Source organism: Mytilus galloprovincialis, chromosome 6 (assembly GCF_965363235.1).
Source record: "Mytilus galloprovincialis chromosome 6, xbMytGall1.hap1.1, whole genome shotgun sequence".
Taxonomy (NCBI): Eukaryota; Metazoa; Mollusca; class Bivalvia; order Mytilida; family Mytilidae; genus Mytilus; species Mytilus galloprovincialis.
The window spans coordinates 91175962-91195012 of NC_134843.1; the positions used below are offsets into that span (position 1 = coordinate 91175962).

General features: G+C 35.4%; 1 protein-coding gene across 4 annotated transcripts in view; it reads right to left on the reverse strand.

Moving 5' to 3' along the window:
• The window catches only part of LOC143080691 (uncharacterized), an 81163-nt gene that overhangs the window by 49629 nt on the left and 12483 nt on the right, over positions 1-19051 (reverse strand). For 3 of the 4 annotated variants that reach the window (XM_076256680.1, XM_076256683.1, XM_076256679.1), the window contains exon 2: positions 12210-13488. In XM_076256680.1, coding sequence (XP_076112795.1) covers positions 12210-13410 — 1201 coding nt within the window. In that variant the 5' untranslated portion in view covers positions 13411-13488. Of the gene's footprint in view, positions 1-12209; positions 13489-16783; positions 17049-19051 lie in introns of those variants that run through there. The other variant, XM_076256682.1, reaches the window with a different exon arrangement.

The window sequence follows — 19051 nt, forward strand, 5'->3', positions numbered from 1 at the left end:
GTCTATACCTACCATCGGTGGTTAACAAGCATTACAGTACTCCTATATACCGTCTATCAATACTATTTTTCTCTACCTACCGTCGGTGGTTAACATATAATACAGTGCACCTATATACCGTCTATTATCAGTATTTTTCTAAACCTACCATCGGTGGTTAACATGCAATATAGTGCTCCTATATACTGTCTATCAACACTATGTTTCTAACCTGTTTCTATACCCACCGTCGGTGGTTAACATGCAATACAGTGCACCTATATACCGTATATCAACAGTATTTGTCTATACCTATCGTCGGTGGTTAACATGCAATATAGTCCTCCTATATACTGTCTATCAACAGTATTTAGTCTATACTTACCGTCGGTGGTTAACATGACATATAGTACTCCTATATACCGTATATCAACAGTACCTGTTTATACCTACCATCGGTGGTTAACAAGCAATACAGTACTCCTATATACCGTATATCAAAAGTATTTGTCTATACCTACCGTCGGTGGTTTACGTAAAATATAGTGCTGTCTATTAAAATCATGTGTCTATACATACTGTCGGTGGTTAACATACAATAAAGTGCTCTTATAAACCGTCTATCAACAGTTTTCATTTATACCTACAGTCGATGGTCAATATAACGTATTATATGGTCCGTATATAGTGCTCATATATACCGTCTGTCAAAAGTATCTGAATTTACCTACCGTCGGTGGTTAACATACAATATAGTGCTCCTATATACCGTCTATTAACAGTATTTCTTTATACCTACCGTCGGTGGTTAACGTAAAATATAGTGTTCCTTTATATACCGTCTTTCAATAGTATTTCTTTATACCTACTGTCGGTGGTTAACATAGAACTTAGTGCTCCTATATACCGTCTTTCCACCGTATTTGTCTATACCTACCGTCGGTGGTTAACATGCCATACAGTACTCCTATATACTGTATATCAACAGTACCTGTCTATACCTACCATCGGTGGTTAACAAGCATTACAGTACTCCTATATACCGTCTATCAATACTATTTTTCTCTACCTACCGTCGGTGGTTAACATATAATACAGTGCACCTATATACCGTCTATTATCAGTATTTTTCTAAACCTACCATCGGTGGTTAACATGCAATATAGTGCTCCTATATACTGTCTATCAACACTATGTTTCTAACCTGTTTCTATACCCACCGTCGGTGGTTAACATGCAATACAGTGCACCTATATACCGTATATCAACAGTATTTGTCTATGCCTATCGTCGGTGGTTAACATGCAATATAGTCCTCCTATATACTGTCTATCAACAGTATTTAGTCTATACCTACCGTCGGTGGTTAACATGACATATAGTACTCCTATATACCGTATATCAACAGTACCTGTTTATACCTACCATCGGTGGTTAACAAGCAATACAGTACTCCTATATACCGTATATCAAAAGTATTTGTCTATACCTACCGTCGGTGGTTAACGTAAAATATAGTGCTGTCTATTAAAATCATGTGTCTATACATACTGTCGATGGTAAACATACAATAAAGTGCTCCTATAAACCGTCTATCAACAGTTTTCATTTATACCTACCGTCGATGGTCAATATAACGTATTATATGGTCCGTATATAGTGCTCATATATACCGTCTGTCAAAAGTATCTGAATTTACCTACCGTCGGTGGTTAACATACAATATAGTGCTCCCATATAACGTCTATCAACAGTATTTGTCTATACCTACTGTCGGTAGTTAACATACAATATAGTGCTTCTATATACCATCTATCAACAGTATATGTCTATACCTACTGTCGGTAGTTAACATACAATATAGTGCTTCTATATACCATCTATCAACAGTATATGTCTATACCTACTGTCGGTAGTTAACATACAATATAGTGCTTCTATATACCGTCTATCAACAGTATTTGTCTATACCTACTGTCGGTAGTTAACATACAATATAGTGCTTCTATATACCGTCTATCAACAGTATTTGTCTATACCTACCGTCGGTGGTTAACATACAATATAGTGCTCCCATATACCGTCTATCAACAGTATTTGTCTATACCTAGTGTCGGTAGTTAACATACAATATAGTGCTCCTATATACCGTCTATCAACAGTATTTGTCTATACCTACCGTCGGTAGTTAACATACAATATAGTGCTCCCATATACCGTCTATCAAGAGTTTTAGTCTATACCTACTGTTGGTAGTTAACATACAGTATAGTGCTCCTATATACCGTCTATCAAGAGTTTTAGTCTATACCTACTGTTGGTAGTTAACATACCATATAGTGCTCCTATATACCGTCTATCAACAGTATTTGTCTATACCTACCGTCGGTGGTTAACATGCAATATAGTCCTCCTATATACTGTCTATCAACAGTATTTGTCTATACCTACCGTTGGTGGTTAACATGCCATACACTACTCCTATATATCGTCTATCCACAGTATTTGTCTGTACCTACCGTCGGTGGTTAACATGTCATACAGTACACCTATATACCGTATATCAACAGTACCTGTCTATACCTACCATCGGTGGTTAACAAGCATTACAGTACTCCTATATACCGTCTATCAATACTATTTTTCTCTACCTACCGTCGGTGGTTAACATATAATACAGTGCACCTATATACCGTCTATTATCAGTATTTGTCTAAACCTACCATCGGTGGTTAACATGCAATATAGTGCTCCTATATACCGTCTATCAACACTATGTTTCTAACCTGTTTCTATACCCACCGTCGGTGGTTAACATGCAATACAGTGCACCTATATACCGTATATCAACAGTATTTGTCTATACCTATCGTCGGTGGTTAACATGCAATATAGTCCTCCTATATACTGTCTATCAACAGTATTTAGTCTATACTTACCGTCGGTGGTTAACATGACATATAGTACTCCTATATACCGTATATCAACAGTACCTGTTTATACCTACCATCGGTGGTTAACAAGCAATACAGTACTCCTATATACCGTATATCAAAAGTATTTGTCTATACCTACCGTCGGTGGTTTACGTAAAATATAGTGCTGTCTATTAAAATCATGTGTCTATACATACTGTCGGTGGTTAACATACAATAAAGTGCTCTTATAAACCGTCTATCAACAGTTTTCATTTATACCTACAGTCGATGGTCAATATAACGTATTATATGGTCCGTATATAGTGCTCATATATACCGACTGTCAAAAGTATCTGAATTTACCTACCGTCGGTGGTTAACATACAATATAGTGCTCCTATATACCGTCTATTAACAGTATTTCTTTATACCTACCGTCGGTGGTTAACGTAAAATATAGTGTTCCTTTATATACCGTCTTTCAATAGTATTTCTTTATACCTACTGTCGGTGGTTAACATAGAACTTAGTGCTCCTATATACCGTCTTTCCACCGTATTTGTCTATACCTACCGTCGGTGGTTAACATGCCATACAGTACTCCTATATACTGTATATCAACAGTACCTGTCTATACCTACCATCGGTGGTTAACAAGCATTACAGTACTCCTATATACCGTCTATCAATACTATTTTTCTCTACCTACCGTCGGTGGTTAACATATAATACAGTGCACCTATATACCGTCTATTATCAGTATTTTTCTAAACCTACCATCGGTGGTTAACATGCAATATAGTGCTCCTATATACCGTCTATCAACACTATGTTTCTAACCTGTTTCTATACCCACCGTCGGTAGTTAACATGCAATACAGTGCACCTATATACCGTATATCAACAGTATTTGTCTATGCCTATCGTCGGTGGTTAACATGCAATATAGTCCTCCTATATACTGTCTATCAACAGTATTTAGTCTATACCTACCGTCGGTGGTTAACATGACATATAGTACTCCTATATACCGTATATCAACAGTACCTGTTTATACCTACCATCGGTGGTTAACAAGCAATACAGTACTCCTATATACCGTATATCAAAAGTATTTGTCTATACCTACCGTCGGTGGTTAACGTAAAATATAGTGCTGTCTATTAAAATCATGTGTCTATACATACTGTCGATGGTAAACATACAATAAAGTGCTCCTATAAACCGTCTATCAACAGTTTTCATTTATACCTACCGTCGATGGTCAATATAACGTATTATATGGTCCGTATATAGTGCTCATATATACCGTCTGTCAAAAGTATCTGAATTTACCTACCGTCGGTGGTTAACATACAATATAGTGCTCCCATATAACGTCTATCAACAGTATTTGTCTATACCTACTGTCGGTAGTTAACATACAATATAGTGCTTCTATATACCATCTATCAACAGTATCTGAATTTACCTACCGTCGGTGGTTAACATACAATATAATGCTCCCATATACCGTCTATCAACAGTATTTGTCTATACCTACCGTCAGTGGTTAACATACAATATAGTGCTCCTACAATGTATATACTGTCTATCAACAGTATTTGTCTATACCTACCGTCGGTGGTTAACATACAATATAGTGCTCCTATATACCGTCTATCAACAGTATTTGTCTATACCTACTGTCGGTAGTTAACATACAATATAGTGCTTCTATATACCGTCTATCAACAGTATTTGTCTATACCTACCGTCGGTGGTTAACATACAATATAGTGCTCCTTCAATGTATATCCCGTCTATCAACAGTATTTGTCTATACCTACCGTCGGTGGTTAACATACAATATAGTGCTCCTATATACCGTCTATCAAGAGTTGTAGTCTATACCTACTGTCGGTAGTTAACATACAATATAGTGCTCCTATATACCGTCTATCACCAGTATTTGTCTATACCTACTGTCGGTAGTTTACATACAATATAGTGTTCCTATATACCGTCTATCAACAGTATTTGTCTATACCTACTGTCGGAAGGTAACATACAATATAGTGCACCTATATACCGTCTATCAACAGTATTTGTCTATACCTACCGTCGGTGGTTAACATACCATATAGTGCTCCTATATACCGTCTATCAGCAGTATTTGTCTATAACTACCGTCGGTGGTTAACATACAATATAGTGCTCCTATATACCGTCTATCACCAGTATTTGTCTATACCTACTGTCGGTAGTTAACATACAATATAGTGCTCCTATATACCGTCTATCACCAGTATTTGTCTATACCTACCGTCGGTGATTAACATACGATATAGTGCTATTACATATACCGTCTATCAAGAGTTTTAGTCTTTACCTACTGTTGGTAGTTAACATACAATACAGTGCTCCTATATACCGTCTATCAACAGTATTTGTCTATACCTACCGTCGGTGATTAACATACGATATAGGGCTATTACATATACCGTCTATCAAGAGTATTAGTCTTTACCTACTGTTGGTAGTTAACATACAATACAGTGCTCCTATATACCGTCTATCAACAGTATTTGTCTATACCTACTGTCGGTAGTTAACATACAATATAGTGCTCCTACATGTGTATATACCGTCTATCAACAGTATTTGTCTATACCTACCGTCGGTGGTTAACATACAATATAGTGCTCCCATATACCGTCTATCAAGAGTTTTAGTCTATACCTACTGTTGGTAGTTAACATACAGTATAGTGCTCCTATATACCGTCTATCAAGAGTTTTAGTCTATACCTACTGTTGGTAGTTAACATACCATATAGTGCTCCTATATACCGTCTATCAACAGTATTTGTCTATACCTACCGTCGGTGGTTAACATGCAATATAGTCCTCCTATATACTGTCTATCAACAGTATTTGTCTATACCTACCGTTGGTGGTTAACATGCCATACAGTACTCCTATATATCGTCTATCAACAGTATTTGTCTGTACCTACCGTCGGTGGTTAACATGCCATACAGTACTCCTATATACCGTATATCAACAGTACCTGTCTATACCTACCATCGGTGGTTAACAAGCATTACAGTACTCCTATATACCGTCTATCAATACTATTTTTCTCTACCTACCGTCGGTGGTTAACATATAATACAGTGCACCTATATACCGTCTATTATCAGTATTTTTCTAAACCTACCATCGGTGGTTAACATGCAATATAGTGCTCCTATATACCGTCTATCAACACTATGTTTCTAACCTGTTTCTATACCCACCGTCGGTGGTTAACATGCAATACAGTGCACCTATATACCGTATATCAACAGTATTTGTCTATACCTATCGTCGGTGGTTAACATGCAATATAGTCCTCCTATATACTGTCTATCAACAGTATTTAGTCTATACTTACCGTCGGTGGTTAACATGACATATAGTACTCCTATATACCGTATATCAACAGTACCTGTTTATACCTACCATCGGTGGTTAACAAGCAATACAGTACTCCTATATACCGTATATCAAAAGTATTTGTCTATACCTACCGTCGGTGGTTTACGTAAAATATAGTGCTGTCTATTAAAATCATGTGTCTATACATACTGTCGGTGGTTAACATACAATAAAGTGCTCTTATAAACCGTCTATCAACAGTTTTCATTTATACCTACCGTCGATGGTCAATATAACGTATTATATGGTCCGTATATAGTGCTCATATATACCGTCTGTCAAAAGTATCTGAATTAACCTACCGTCGGTGGTTAACATACAATATAGTGCTCCTATATACCGTCTATTAACAGTATTTCTTTATACCTACCGTCGGTGGTTAACGTAAAATATAGTGTTCCTTTATATACCGTCTTTCAATAGTATTTCTTTATACCTACTGTCGGTGGTTAACATAGAACTTAGTGCTCCTATATACCGTCTTTCAACCGTATTTGTCTATACCTACCGGCGGTTGTTATCAAAACAAACTATTTTCAATCGACGGTCCAAAGTTTCGTATCTATACTTCACTCTGAATGACTGATGACATTTATTTGAACAGTAACATTCCCTATTGTATTCATTATTTAGTTTTCTCCCTGAACTTGTCTGAAATATTTGCGGCTGTACTGATGGCAAACAACAATCAATCAATTTCTTAAAGTACTTCTTAATCTAAATAATATATTATTTTTTAATCTAACCAGTAATATGTGATCGGTGAATGTACGTATGACAATTACGCCAATTTTGAAAAAGAATATTTTTTTTCATTTGCGCACATTGACATTTTTTTATTTGCGCCAAATTGATTCGAAAGGTTAGGTCTGATAAATTTAGATGATAAAATTAAACTTGTTTAACCAAACGCAGCAATTCAATGAACACAAGCTATAATATAGATAAATGTGTGTATAGACACATGTTGAGATCATGGGTATCATCATTTAATCACACTTCTGGTACCCGAACATTTACTTTCATATATGGAACCGATGCCATAAAGAAAAAAACAGGCTTTAACTTATAAAAATTTTGATAAAAAAGGGGATGCTTTATTGTAGGGAAGATATCACAAGGTTGCAGTTCAACAGAAGTGTTGCATGACAATACTCAGTTAAAAAAGATTTGTGCATATGCAAATGTGCTTTTTATGTCAAACTGTTACAATCTTATTTTATAAAGTGCTACTTCAAGTGTGATGTACACTTGCAATAAACTTATCCTGCTTTCAATCCCCCTCCTCCTCCCCGTCACGTGTGAGCAAGTGGCAGGTGGCAAAAGGCCAGAAGGAATATTTTTGTTATTATATAAATAAATTCTATACATCTTATATGCCTCATGACTTGTGTTTACCTGTTAGGGACGACATCAAAAGATCGATGTAGGATAAAAAACTTAAATCAAATAGTTTGGGGGTGGGGGGTTAAACTTCTGCAAGTTTTGTATATCTAAAATCGATTTTTACATATATCCCTATTGGTAAATCAATGTTTCCCAAATTAAGTTCAGAGGGGGGGGGGGGGGGGGTGGGGGGTCAGTGAAAAAACTATGTGAATTAAGTTTTTTATCCTACATTGAACTTTTGATGTCATCCCTTAATTTGTGCAAATGAAGAAAATAAATTTGGCGCAAAGAAATAAAAAAAATAGGCGCTAATTAAGTGCAGATTGGCGCAAATGGAAAAAGCCGAAGCAAATATAATCTTTTCTTGTATCAAGATTTCAAGATTTTATTCATAACCTCAGACACATACTTGTGTACAAGAGGACAATAATATATACAACCATATTAAGATAATACATAGCGAGACAGGACAAATGAAACACAAATACATAGTATATTTTAAAAGACAATTGGTATAATTAGATTAAGTATTTTATGATTTTCTTCACGAAAATTGATAATTTCCTTTGAACTTGTACGTTACATATAGACAACAAGCTAGTGAATTTCTTCTTGCTTGGATTCATTACATAGTAATTTGGTACAAACTTTGATCTAAGAGCAGAAACATTAGCATTTTTACAGGTAAACAATATATGAAACTCATCCCCTATTCCCTCATTACATAATGTACATATTCTATTTTCCCTCGCGATCCCCGCCCATCTACCCTTCCAATAGGTAACTTCAAATTCGAGCATCGAAGTTTAGATATGTAATATCTGTCCTTGGGTAATAATCGCAATAGATACGGTTCCAAACCAGACTCGAGTTTGAATAAAGAATAGAATTCACCCCTATCAGATCAAATTGGTGTTTTCTTTCTTTTTTTCGTTCAGTTTCATCTAGTCCATTTGTTCATTTGACTCTGTTTCCATCACGACTAGGATGCATTTTAATTTATAATGTAAAGTCGTTCAGGTTTTTGTTTTATTATATAAAAAAAAGAAGATATGGCATGATTGCCAATGAGACAACTCTCTAAAAGAGACAAAGTGACACCGGAATTAACTATTAAAAAAAACCTTTAACAGATCACGGTACGCTGACGGTACAGATGTCTGTAAATTCAGAAATTAATGCGAGGTTTTTATTATTGCGACAATAATTAAGACTCGCATTTTGAAGTATTGCGTTTGAATTAATCAGGATTTTTTCTTAATCGTTGTAATCAAAATCTCATTTCAGGCCAGTGGCGGATGCAGGAATTTTCGAAAGGGGGGGTGCTAGCCCAGGGCAAAGGGGGGGGGGGGGTGCAGGGGGGTGCAAACATATGTCCCGATTCAAATGCATTGATCGGCCAAAATAAAGGGGGGGTGCGGACCCCCGGAACCCCCCTCTGGATCCGCCACTGCAGGCTATAATGCACAGGCACTTGTTTCTGTCAATATGGGGTTTACTATCCATACCCAGTACAAAGGTGTGTTTTGTACTGGGTATGGATAGTAAACCCCATATTGAAACAAGTGCCTGTGCTATAATGACACTCATTGCATTAAATATTTAACAATAGCACGCAACAAATTTTTATTCAAAGACTGTGAAGTTGATGTATATTTGACAAGATTAGATCGTTTAAGTTCCCAAAAATTCTATAATTAGTGTATTATTCTCCCAAGTTTATTTGAAAAGGTATAATTCCTCTATACAAATGGCAAAATCTTTCATAAAATATCCAGTAAGTTGGATAAACGTTTACCAAATCATCCCAATACAGTTTGATTTATATATTCACTTTGCTATTCCGTTTTTGCACAGTGATATAGTTCATTTTCCGTCATCCCATATTCTAGCAAAGGGAGATTATCTCAGCATCACCGTTACATTAGTAATAGCTCTCGTACATAAAATAGTTAGCCGGACACCGGAATTAACTATTAAAAAAAACCTTTAACAGATCACGGTACGCTGACGGTACAGATGTCTGTAAATTCAGAAATTAATGCGAGGTTTTTATTATTGCGACAATAATTAAGACTCGCATTTTGAAGTATTGCGTTTGAATTAATCAGGATTTTTTCTTAATCGTTGTAATCAAAATCTCATTTCAGGCCAGTGGCGGATGCAGGAATTTTCGAAAGGGGGGGTGCTAGCCCAGGGCAAAGGGGGGGGGGGGTGCAGGGGGGTGCAAACATATGTCCCGATTCAAATGCATTGATCGGCCAAAATAAAGGGGGGGTGCGGACCCCCGGAACCCCCCCTCTGGATCCGCCACTGCAGGCTATAATGCACAGGCACTTGTTTCTGTCAATATGGGGTTTACTATCCATACCCAGTACAAAGGTGTGTTTTGTACTGGGTATGGATAGTAAACCCCATATTGAAACAAGTGCCTGTGCTATAATGACACTCATTGCATTAAATATTTAACAATAGCACGCAACAAATTTTTATTCAAAGACTGTGAAGTTGATGTATATTTGACAAGATTAGTTCGTTTAAGTTCCCAAAAATTCTATAATTAGTGTATTATTCTCCCAAGTTTATTTGAAAAGGTATAATTCCTCTATACAAATGGCAAAATCTTTCATAAAATATCCAGTAAGTTGGATAAACGTTTACCAAATCATCCCAATACAGTTTGATTTATATATTCACTTTGCTATTCCGTTTTTGCACAGTGATATAGTTCATTTTCCGTCATCCCATATTCTAGCAAAGGGAGATTATCTCAGCATCACCGTTACATTAGTAATAGCTCTCGTACATAAAATAGTTAGCTCGAACTGTATGATCCTGTGTGAATCTGATCTTTATATTAAAAGTGCATAAATGGTTCACATATGGGTCTTATTTAAACATTAAACAGTATCAAAACAATTAGTGCATTATAATATAACCAAATAGGCATGCAAAAAAGAATCAATAGGCAAAATATGCTTGTCTACCGTCTAATTCTAATTGCTATTATTTACTGTATTGTACATAGCTCAATTCCATTCCATTCCATTCCATTCAATTTTATTTATTTTTTAATTTTCAGAAGAAAACAGTATTTCTAACAATTAAATTGAATTAATTTGATATGACGTTGACACACGGTAATCACTCTCATGTTTTTATTTACATCGCTGTCAATCATCCGGCAAAGATGAATATTCATTACTACCCTCGGTAGTTAACGTCCCTCGATGGTTAACTTTAAGTGCCTACCACAAATAACAGGTATAAAATTATTTTTTTGTTTCATTTGTACTTGAACAAATAAAGTCTCCTGCTACCCCACGTCCATGTTGAGCAAGCGGTACTACAAATATTTCTGTTTCCTAACCAGTTCAGTTTGGGGTCCTCTTTGCCGTCCGCGTTTCAACTATGGCGATTTTTTTGAGAAATTAGAGACAATGATTTAGATTTTGATAACTAAATTTTTAAGTGTTGGGTTTAATTTCAGGATAAACACAATGTATGTTAATTGTCGGAAAATAGCAAATTTATTTGTACTCGCTACGAAACAGGAGAAAAGCTCGGCACAGCCTCGCTTTTTGTCCTGTTTCTAAAGCTCATACAAATACATTTGACATTTTCCGACAACATGCATATGCATATATTGAATATATAAAGAAAAGGAATCAAGAACAGTAAAAGTGATATTGCCCAAATGTGTTCCTGATTTGAGTTTTGTGGTAATAGGCATTTTGTTTGATTGAGGCAAACTTGAGTTAGCGAATGGTTTTTTTTCCAGTTGTAATGGGGCAGTACTCTAGAACGGTATATTTGATGCCTCTAAATTCAAAACTTGATATATGTTATGTTGTAAAAAGCATTGTGTTAAAGTTTCATTGCATTTGGTCACAGCGAACTCAATAAAGTAAGAAAACGAAAACTTCAGCATTTTTTTTTTCATTTTGTAAAGGGGCATTACTCTTGAACAGTAAAAATCACCCAACAAAATTCCAAATTAAGTTGTGGTATGTGGTATCAAGAATTGTGTATAATTTTCAAAACATTTGGTTGAGGCAAACTAAAGTTAGAGAACAGAAGAAAAAACCCCACATTTATCCATATATAAAGGGGCATAACTCTAGAACGATAAAAGGGACACCACCAAAATTCAAACTTGATCTGTAGTTTTTAATAAATAAGCATTATGTTTAAGTTTAACTACATTTTAAATTTGTTCAGGTAAGCTAAAGTAAGACAAATGAAACGAATTTCTTAGCAATTTTTATGTTACTGAAGGGACACAACTAAAAAAAAGGTAAAAGTGAAGCCGCCCGGTTTCGAACTTATTTTGAATTATGTGGTAATAAGCATTGTGTATAAGTTTCATAACATTTGTTGAGTCAATTTAAGTAAGAGAATGTATATGCAGACTAAGTATACTTGTTTTTATATCTTTCTGTACTAAATTTAAACTACTTACCGATTCCAGAATCGTTAACGGATTTACTGAAAGAAATATCACGCTCAAGATTGAAACCAGGACTGCTCTTAGGTGGTAATAGTGTAGGTGATTCCACATTACTACCCCAAGATAATTCACATAGACTGTTCATAAACATGTCAATATCTTTTGACAATACCTTTTCAACATGGATCACAAGTTTATGTTCATCCTCTCTGTAAGTTTTCAAGATTTGTTTATGCTGCTTTATCTCATCTTCTATAGTATACGCCATAATCAGTCTCTGAATTTCAGATCCCTTTTCATGGCTTATTTCAGTTAGTTTGTCTGACACAACAGTTGTTAAAACATGACATGTTTCTAACCTATGTTTTAGAATATGCTGTTTTTCATCATACATTTTTGTAAGTTCATCTTTCTTTAATTTTTCAGTTGCTTTCACTTTTGAAATAATGTAATCACACGTTTCTTCAATCCCCTTATGTTCTTTTTCATATTGTCTGTCATTGCTTTGTAAACATTCTACATAGTGAGATATAAGATTGTCACAATCATTCGAAACATCTCTTATATAAGTTTTGATTTTATCCAGTTTAAAATCAGTACTAAAAGTTTTCACTGCTTCTTCAAAAGTGACAACACTGTCACACTTTCTATGACATAAAGATACACAAAGTGTACAACATGGTACATTATGATCGTTACAGAATAACTTTAGTTTCTTAGAATGGTCAGAACAGATATTTTGGAATGTTTTATGTACTTTTTCTTTTTCTGGTAGCATAAATATATTTTTGATTTCATGATTAGAGGTTGATTTGTTTGAACTATGATATTTCTGACATATATCGCACAGAGTATCCGAACAGTCATTGCAGATGAAAATGGCCTGTGATACAATATCAAGTCTCTCACATGACATGCATAGCTTTTGCGGTTTTTCTTTTTCTAATAAACCAACTATGAGAAAATTTCCTGGAAACTGACCAACCCATTCGCGTGGTGTACATCCTTCCTTTGGCAATGTTACTGTTGTTCGGCAGACTGGACACTCAATGTTGACCTTCTTTTCTGACTTCTTAAATACTGAGACGATGTACGTCAAAATACAATCTTCACAGAAGGTATGTAGGCATGGCAGATACTTCGGTTTAGTATATCTTTCCAGACAAATTGGACAAGTTAAAATATCTATTGATGCGTCAACACCTTCTGCCATAGTTGTCAAATTATTTATCGAAGTCAGTTATCATGTGGTTATGTGATTTGTTGCTTGTATTTAGTATCAATTGTAGATCTGAAAAAAATGTAAATAATTTTAGTTAATTGCTACACACATCATTTTTGTTTAAACGATATTCACTTAAGAATAGTTCCTATTGATATTAGACAACAATGAAATATCGTACCAAAGCAAATGAAATAGTATCCTTTACGAAAGATTTGCACCTTGTAGAGGATGGATATTCTGTGGAATACTCCATATTTTGTTTTATTTAGTGAATCCATAGACTAAACTGAATATTCAGTTGAGGAGAAAACGTAACTTATGAGGAGAAAACGTAACTGATGAAGAGAAAACGTAACTGTTGAGGAGAAATCGTAACTGTTGAGGAGAAAACGTAACTGTTGAGGAGAAAACGTAACTGATGAGGAGAAAACGTAACTGTTGAGGAGAAATCGTAACTGTTGAGGAGAAAACGTAACTGTTGAGGAGAAAACGTAGCTGTTGGAAAGAAAACGTAACTGCTGAGGAGGAAACGTAACTAAACTGTTTATTAGAAAATATAACTGTTGACGAGAAAATGTAGCTGTTAAAGAAGAAACGTAAATGTTGATAAGAAAACGTAACTGTTGAGGAGAAAACGTAACTGTTGACGAGAAAACGTAACTGTTGAGGAGAAAACGTAGCTGTTAAAGAGAAAACATAACTGTTGGAGAGAAAACGTAACTGTTGGAGAGAAAACATTACTGTTGAGGAAAGTTGACGAGAAAACGTAACTGTTGAAGAGAAAACGTAACTGTTTGAGAGAAAACGTAACTGTTTAGGAGAAAACGTAGCTGTTGATGAGAAAACGTAGCTGTTGGAGAGACAACGTAGCTGTAGAAGAGAAAACGTAACTGTTGAAGAGAAAACGTAACTGTTGGAGAAAAAACGTAACTGTTTAGGAGAAAACGTAGCTGTTGATTATAAAACGTAACTGTTGGAGAGAAAAATTAACTGTAGTAGAGAAAACGTAACTGTTGGAGAGAAAATGTAACTGTTTAGGAGAAAACGTAGCTGTTAAAGAGGAAACGTAGCTGTTGGAGAGAAAACGTAATTGTTTAGGACAAAACGTTACTGTTGAAGAGAAAACGTAACTGTTGAGAAGAAAAAGTAACTGTTGAGGAGAAAACGTAGCTGTTGAGGAGAAAACTTAACTGTCGACGAAAAACCGTAAATGTTGAGGAGAAAACGTAACTGTTGAAGAGAAAACGTAACTGTTGAGGAGAAATCAGAACTGTTGAGGAGAAAACGTAACTGTTTAGGAAAAAACGTAGCTGTTGGAAAGAAAACGTAACTGTTGAGGAGAAAACGTAACTAAACTGTTTATTAGAAAACATATCTGTTGAGGAGAAAATGTAGCTGTTAAAGAAGAAACGTAAATTTTGATAAGAAAACGTAGCTGTTGTAGAGAAAACGTACCTGTTGGAGAGAAAACGTAACTGTTGGAGAGAAAACTTAACTGTTAAGGAGAAAACGTAGCTGTTGAGAAAACGTAACTGTTGAACGTAACTGTTGAGGAGAAAACGTAACTGTTGAGGAGAAAACGTAGCTGTTAAGGAGTAAGCGTAACTGTTGAGGAGAAAACGCAACGGTTGAGGAGAAAACGTAACGGTTGAGAAGAAAACGTAGCTGTTAAAGAGAAAACATAACTGTTGTAAAGTAAACGTAACTGTTGGAGAGAAAACATTACTGTCGAGGAAAGTTGTAGAGAAAACGTAACTGTTGAAGAGAAAACGTAACTGTTGGAGAGTAAACGTAACTGTTGAGGAGAAAACGTAGTTGTTGAGGAGAAAACGTAGCTGTTGAAGAGAAAACGTAACTGTTGAGGAGAAATCGTAACTGTTGAGGAGAAAACGTAACTGTTGAGGAAACAACGTAGCTGTTGGAAAGAAAACGTAACTGTTGAGGAGAAAACGTAACTAAACTGTTTATTAGAAAACATAACTGTTGAGGAGAAAATGTAGCTGTTAAAGAAGAAACGAAAATGTTGATAAGAAAACGTAACTGTTGTAGAGAAAACGTACCTATTGGAGAGAAAACGTAACTGCTTGAGAGAAAACTTAACTGTTAAGGAGAAAACGTAACTGTTGAGGAGAAATCGTAACTGTTCAACGTAACTGTTGAGGAGAAAACGTAACTGTTGAACGTAACTGTTGAGGAGAAAACGTAACTGTTGAGGAGAAAACGTAGCTGTTAAGGAGTAGGCGTAACTGTTGAGGAGAAAACGTAACTGTTGACGAGAAAACGTAACGGTTGAGGAGAAAACGTAACGGTTGAGGAGAAAACGTAGCTGTTAAAGAGAAAACATAACTGTTGGAGAGAAAGCGTAACTGTTGAAGAGAAACGTAGTTGTTGAAGAGAAAACGTAGCTTTTTAGGATAAAACGTAGCTTTTTAGGATAAAACGTAACTGTTGAGGATAAAAAGTAATTGTTGGAGAGAAAACGTAGCTGTTGAAGAGAAAACGTAACTGTTGAGGAGAAAACGTAGCTGTTTGAAGACAAAACATAACTGTAGAAGAGAAATCGTAACTGTTGATGAGAAAATGTAGCTGTTTGAAAACGTTACTGTTAGAGAGAAAACGTAACTGTTTAGGAGAAAACGTAGCTGTTAAAGAGAAAACATAGCTGTTCAAGAGAAAACGTAATTGTTGAGGAGAAAACGTAAATGTTGAGGAGAAAACGTAACTGTTGAAGAGAAAACTTAACTGTTGAGGAGAAAACGTAACTTTGAAATTTGATATTTAATTCAAAGTCACAGGACTATGGAACAAGGCCTAGAAATAGTCATAACCCGATATTTACTGATAGATGTGCAACTTTATAGTTAACATTATTGATCTATCACAAGAAGTGTCTTTCAAACTCACATGAGTAGCAAACGTTACAATCGCCAATTTGTGTTTATACTTCCCATTCATCTATTGTATATTCACTAAATGTGATATGTTATTAGGTTTTATGATGATGTTTGATAATTGATTTTCGTGTATTTGTTGAAGGCATTTTACGGCAGCATACAGTTCCCCCGTTTGTTTGCTTGTAAGATTCAGGAACTGGACCATTTATATTTTTGATGTTATTTGGTTCCCAAAATATACCATAACTTGCCTTTGCCAATGGCTTGCCATTATTCTTGCATGCTCCATCAATGTATACTTCCATTATTAAATGTCCGAACAGTTCAGGAAAACGTTAACGTTGTTTTAGCGGGCTTTCTGATATGACGTGATGAACATGGTTTTGATTTATAAATATTGTCAGTTGCTTGTGTTTTGTTACGATAAAAATGTTAATATTGATAACAAATAGTAAAATTGGTCATACCGTTATACATTTTGAAGTCTATCAAACAGTAAAATCCATCGTAAATCACGAATCGAGTTTTCCTAAAAAACAACATCTACAACGGACCACTGCAACTCGTCTCAAATGTAGAATACACTATAGGAGTGTCCAGTAATAACAAATTACTTCGAACAATGTTAGGAGATGCTTTAGAAAGTAATTTCAACACTTTAAAAGTCCTGTGATCAACGGAAATAGATAATAATCCTGCATTGAATGATCGGGAAATTTTTAGGCAGCCATTAGACCTTCGTGACGTCACCAATATGTAACGGTTGAGGAGAAAACGTAGCTGTTGAAGAGAAAACGTTACTGTTGAAGAGAAAACGTAACTGTTGAGAAGAAAAGTAACTGTTGAGGAGAAAACGTAGCTATTGAAGAGAAAACGTAACTGTTGAGGAGTAAACGTAGCTGTTGAAGAGAAAACTTAACTGTTGAGGAGAAAACATAACTGTTGAGGAGAAAACGTAACTGTTGAGGAGAAAACGTAACTGTTGAGGAGAAAACGTAACTGTTGAGGAGTAAACGTAGCTGTTGAAGAGAAAACTTAACTGTTGAGGAGAAAACATAACTGTTGAGGAGAAAACGTAACTGTTGAGGAGAAAACGTAACTGTTGAGGAGAAAACGTAACTGTTGAGGAGAAAACGTACCTGTTGGAGAGAAAACATAACTGTTGGAGAGGAAACGTTACTGTTGCATGAGGGGTAAACGAACTGTTGGAGAGAAAACGTAACTGTTGAGGAGAAAACGTAATTGTTGAGGAGAAAACGTACCTGTTGGAGAGAAAACGTAACTGTTGAGGAGAAAACGTAATTGTTGGAGAGAAAACATAACTGTTGAGGAGAAAACGTAGCTATTGAAGAGAAAACGTAACTGTTGAGGAGTAAACGTAGCTGTTGAAGAGAAAACTTAACTGTTGAGGAGAAAACATAACTGTTGAAGAGAAAACGTAACTGTTGAGGAGAAAACGTAACTGTTGGAGAGAAAACATAACTGTTGAAGAGAAAACGTAGCTGTTGAGGAGAAAACATAACTGTTGAAGAGAAAACGTAACTGTTGAGGAGAAAACGTAACTGTTGGAGAGAAAACATAACTGTTGAAGAGAAAACGTAGCTGTTGAGGAGAAATCGTACCTGTTGGAGAGAAAACGTAGCTGTTGGAGAGAAAACATAACTGTTGAAGAGAAAATGTAACTGTTGAGGAGAAAACGTACCTGTTGGAGAGAAAACGTAGCTGTTGAAGAGAAAACGTAGCTGTTGAGGAGAAATCGTAACTGTTGAGGAGAAAACGTAACGGTTGAGGAGAAAACGTAACTGTTGTGGAGAAAACGTAACTTTAAAAATTGATATTTAATTCAAAGTCACAGGACTATGGAACAGGGCCTAGAAATAGTCATAACCCGATATTTACTGATAGTTGTGCAACTTTATAGTTAATATTATTGATCTATCACAAGAAGTTTCTTTCAAACTCACATGAGCAGCAAACGTTACAATCGCCAATTTGTGTTTGTACTTCCCATTCATCTATTGTATATTCATTCATTTATTCTGTAAAAATAACTTTGTAATGAGCTATACTTCTATTACGTATATATTTATTATGTTAAATACCAAGTATGCAGATTAAAATATGTTTACACAGAACAGCTAAAAGCTATCGTTTTTCAGATGGTTTTATTTAGGCAACTGTATTGGTTGTTATGGTAGGCCGTGTAATTAGCAAGAAGCGTGATTGCAGTAATTTGACGATGTCAAAAACTTGCTTTACACTAAATGCAGTCTGAGTAAACCAACCCCCACTATCCACTTTGTGGGTACATTTGTGGGTACAAACGCAAGTATATATATATCTTTATTCTCATAAACCAAAGTACAATGGTACAGAGACATATACAAATAAACTAACATAGTATAAATTTTAAATACAAATGTAAAAATAGAGACATAAAGTGATTACCCAGGAGATTCTAGGCATTCAATAATAATTCTTATAAACTTGCAAAGATTGTTTAGTTCAGACGGGTTGCTACTATTCATTAGACCTTGAAATTTTAAAATATTTGGTCTGTTTATAAAATGATGCTTTAGTAGCAGTTGTCTACTATCGTCTATTGCCGAGCATTCTAAAATATAATGGAACTCGTCGCCAATGTCACCGGCATTGCACAAAGTACAAATACGATTTTCTCTCTGAATGTTTTGCCATCTACCAATTTCGATAGGAATTTTTGTGTTCAACGTTCT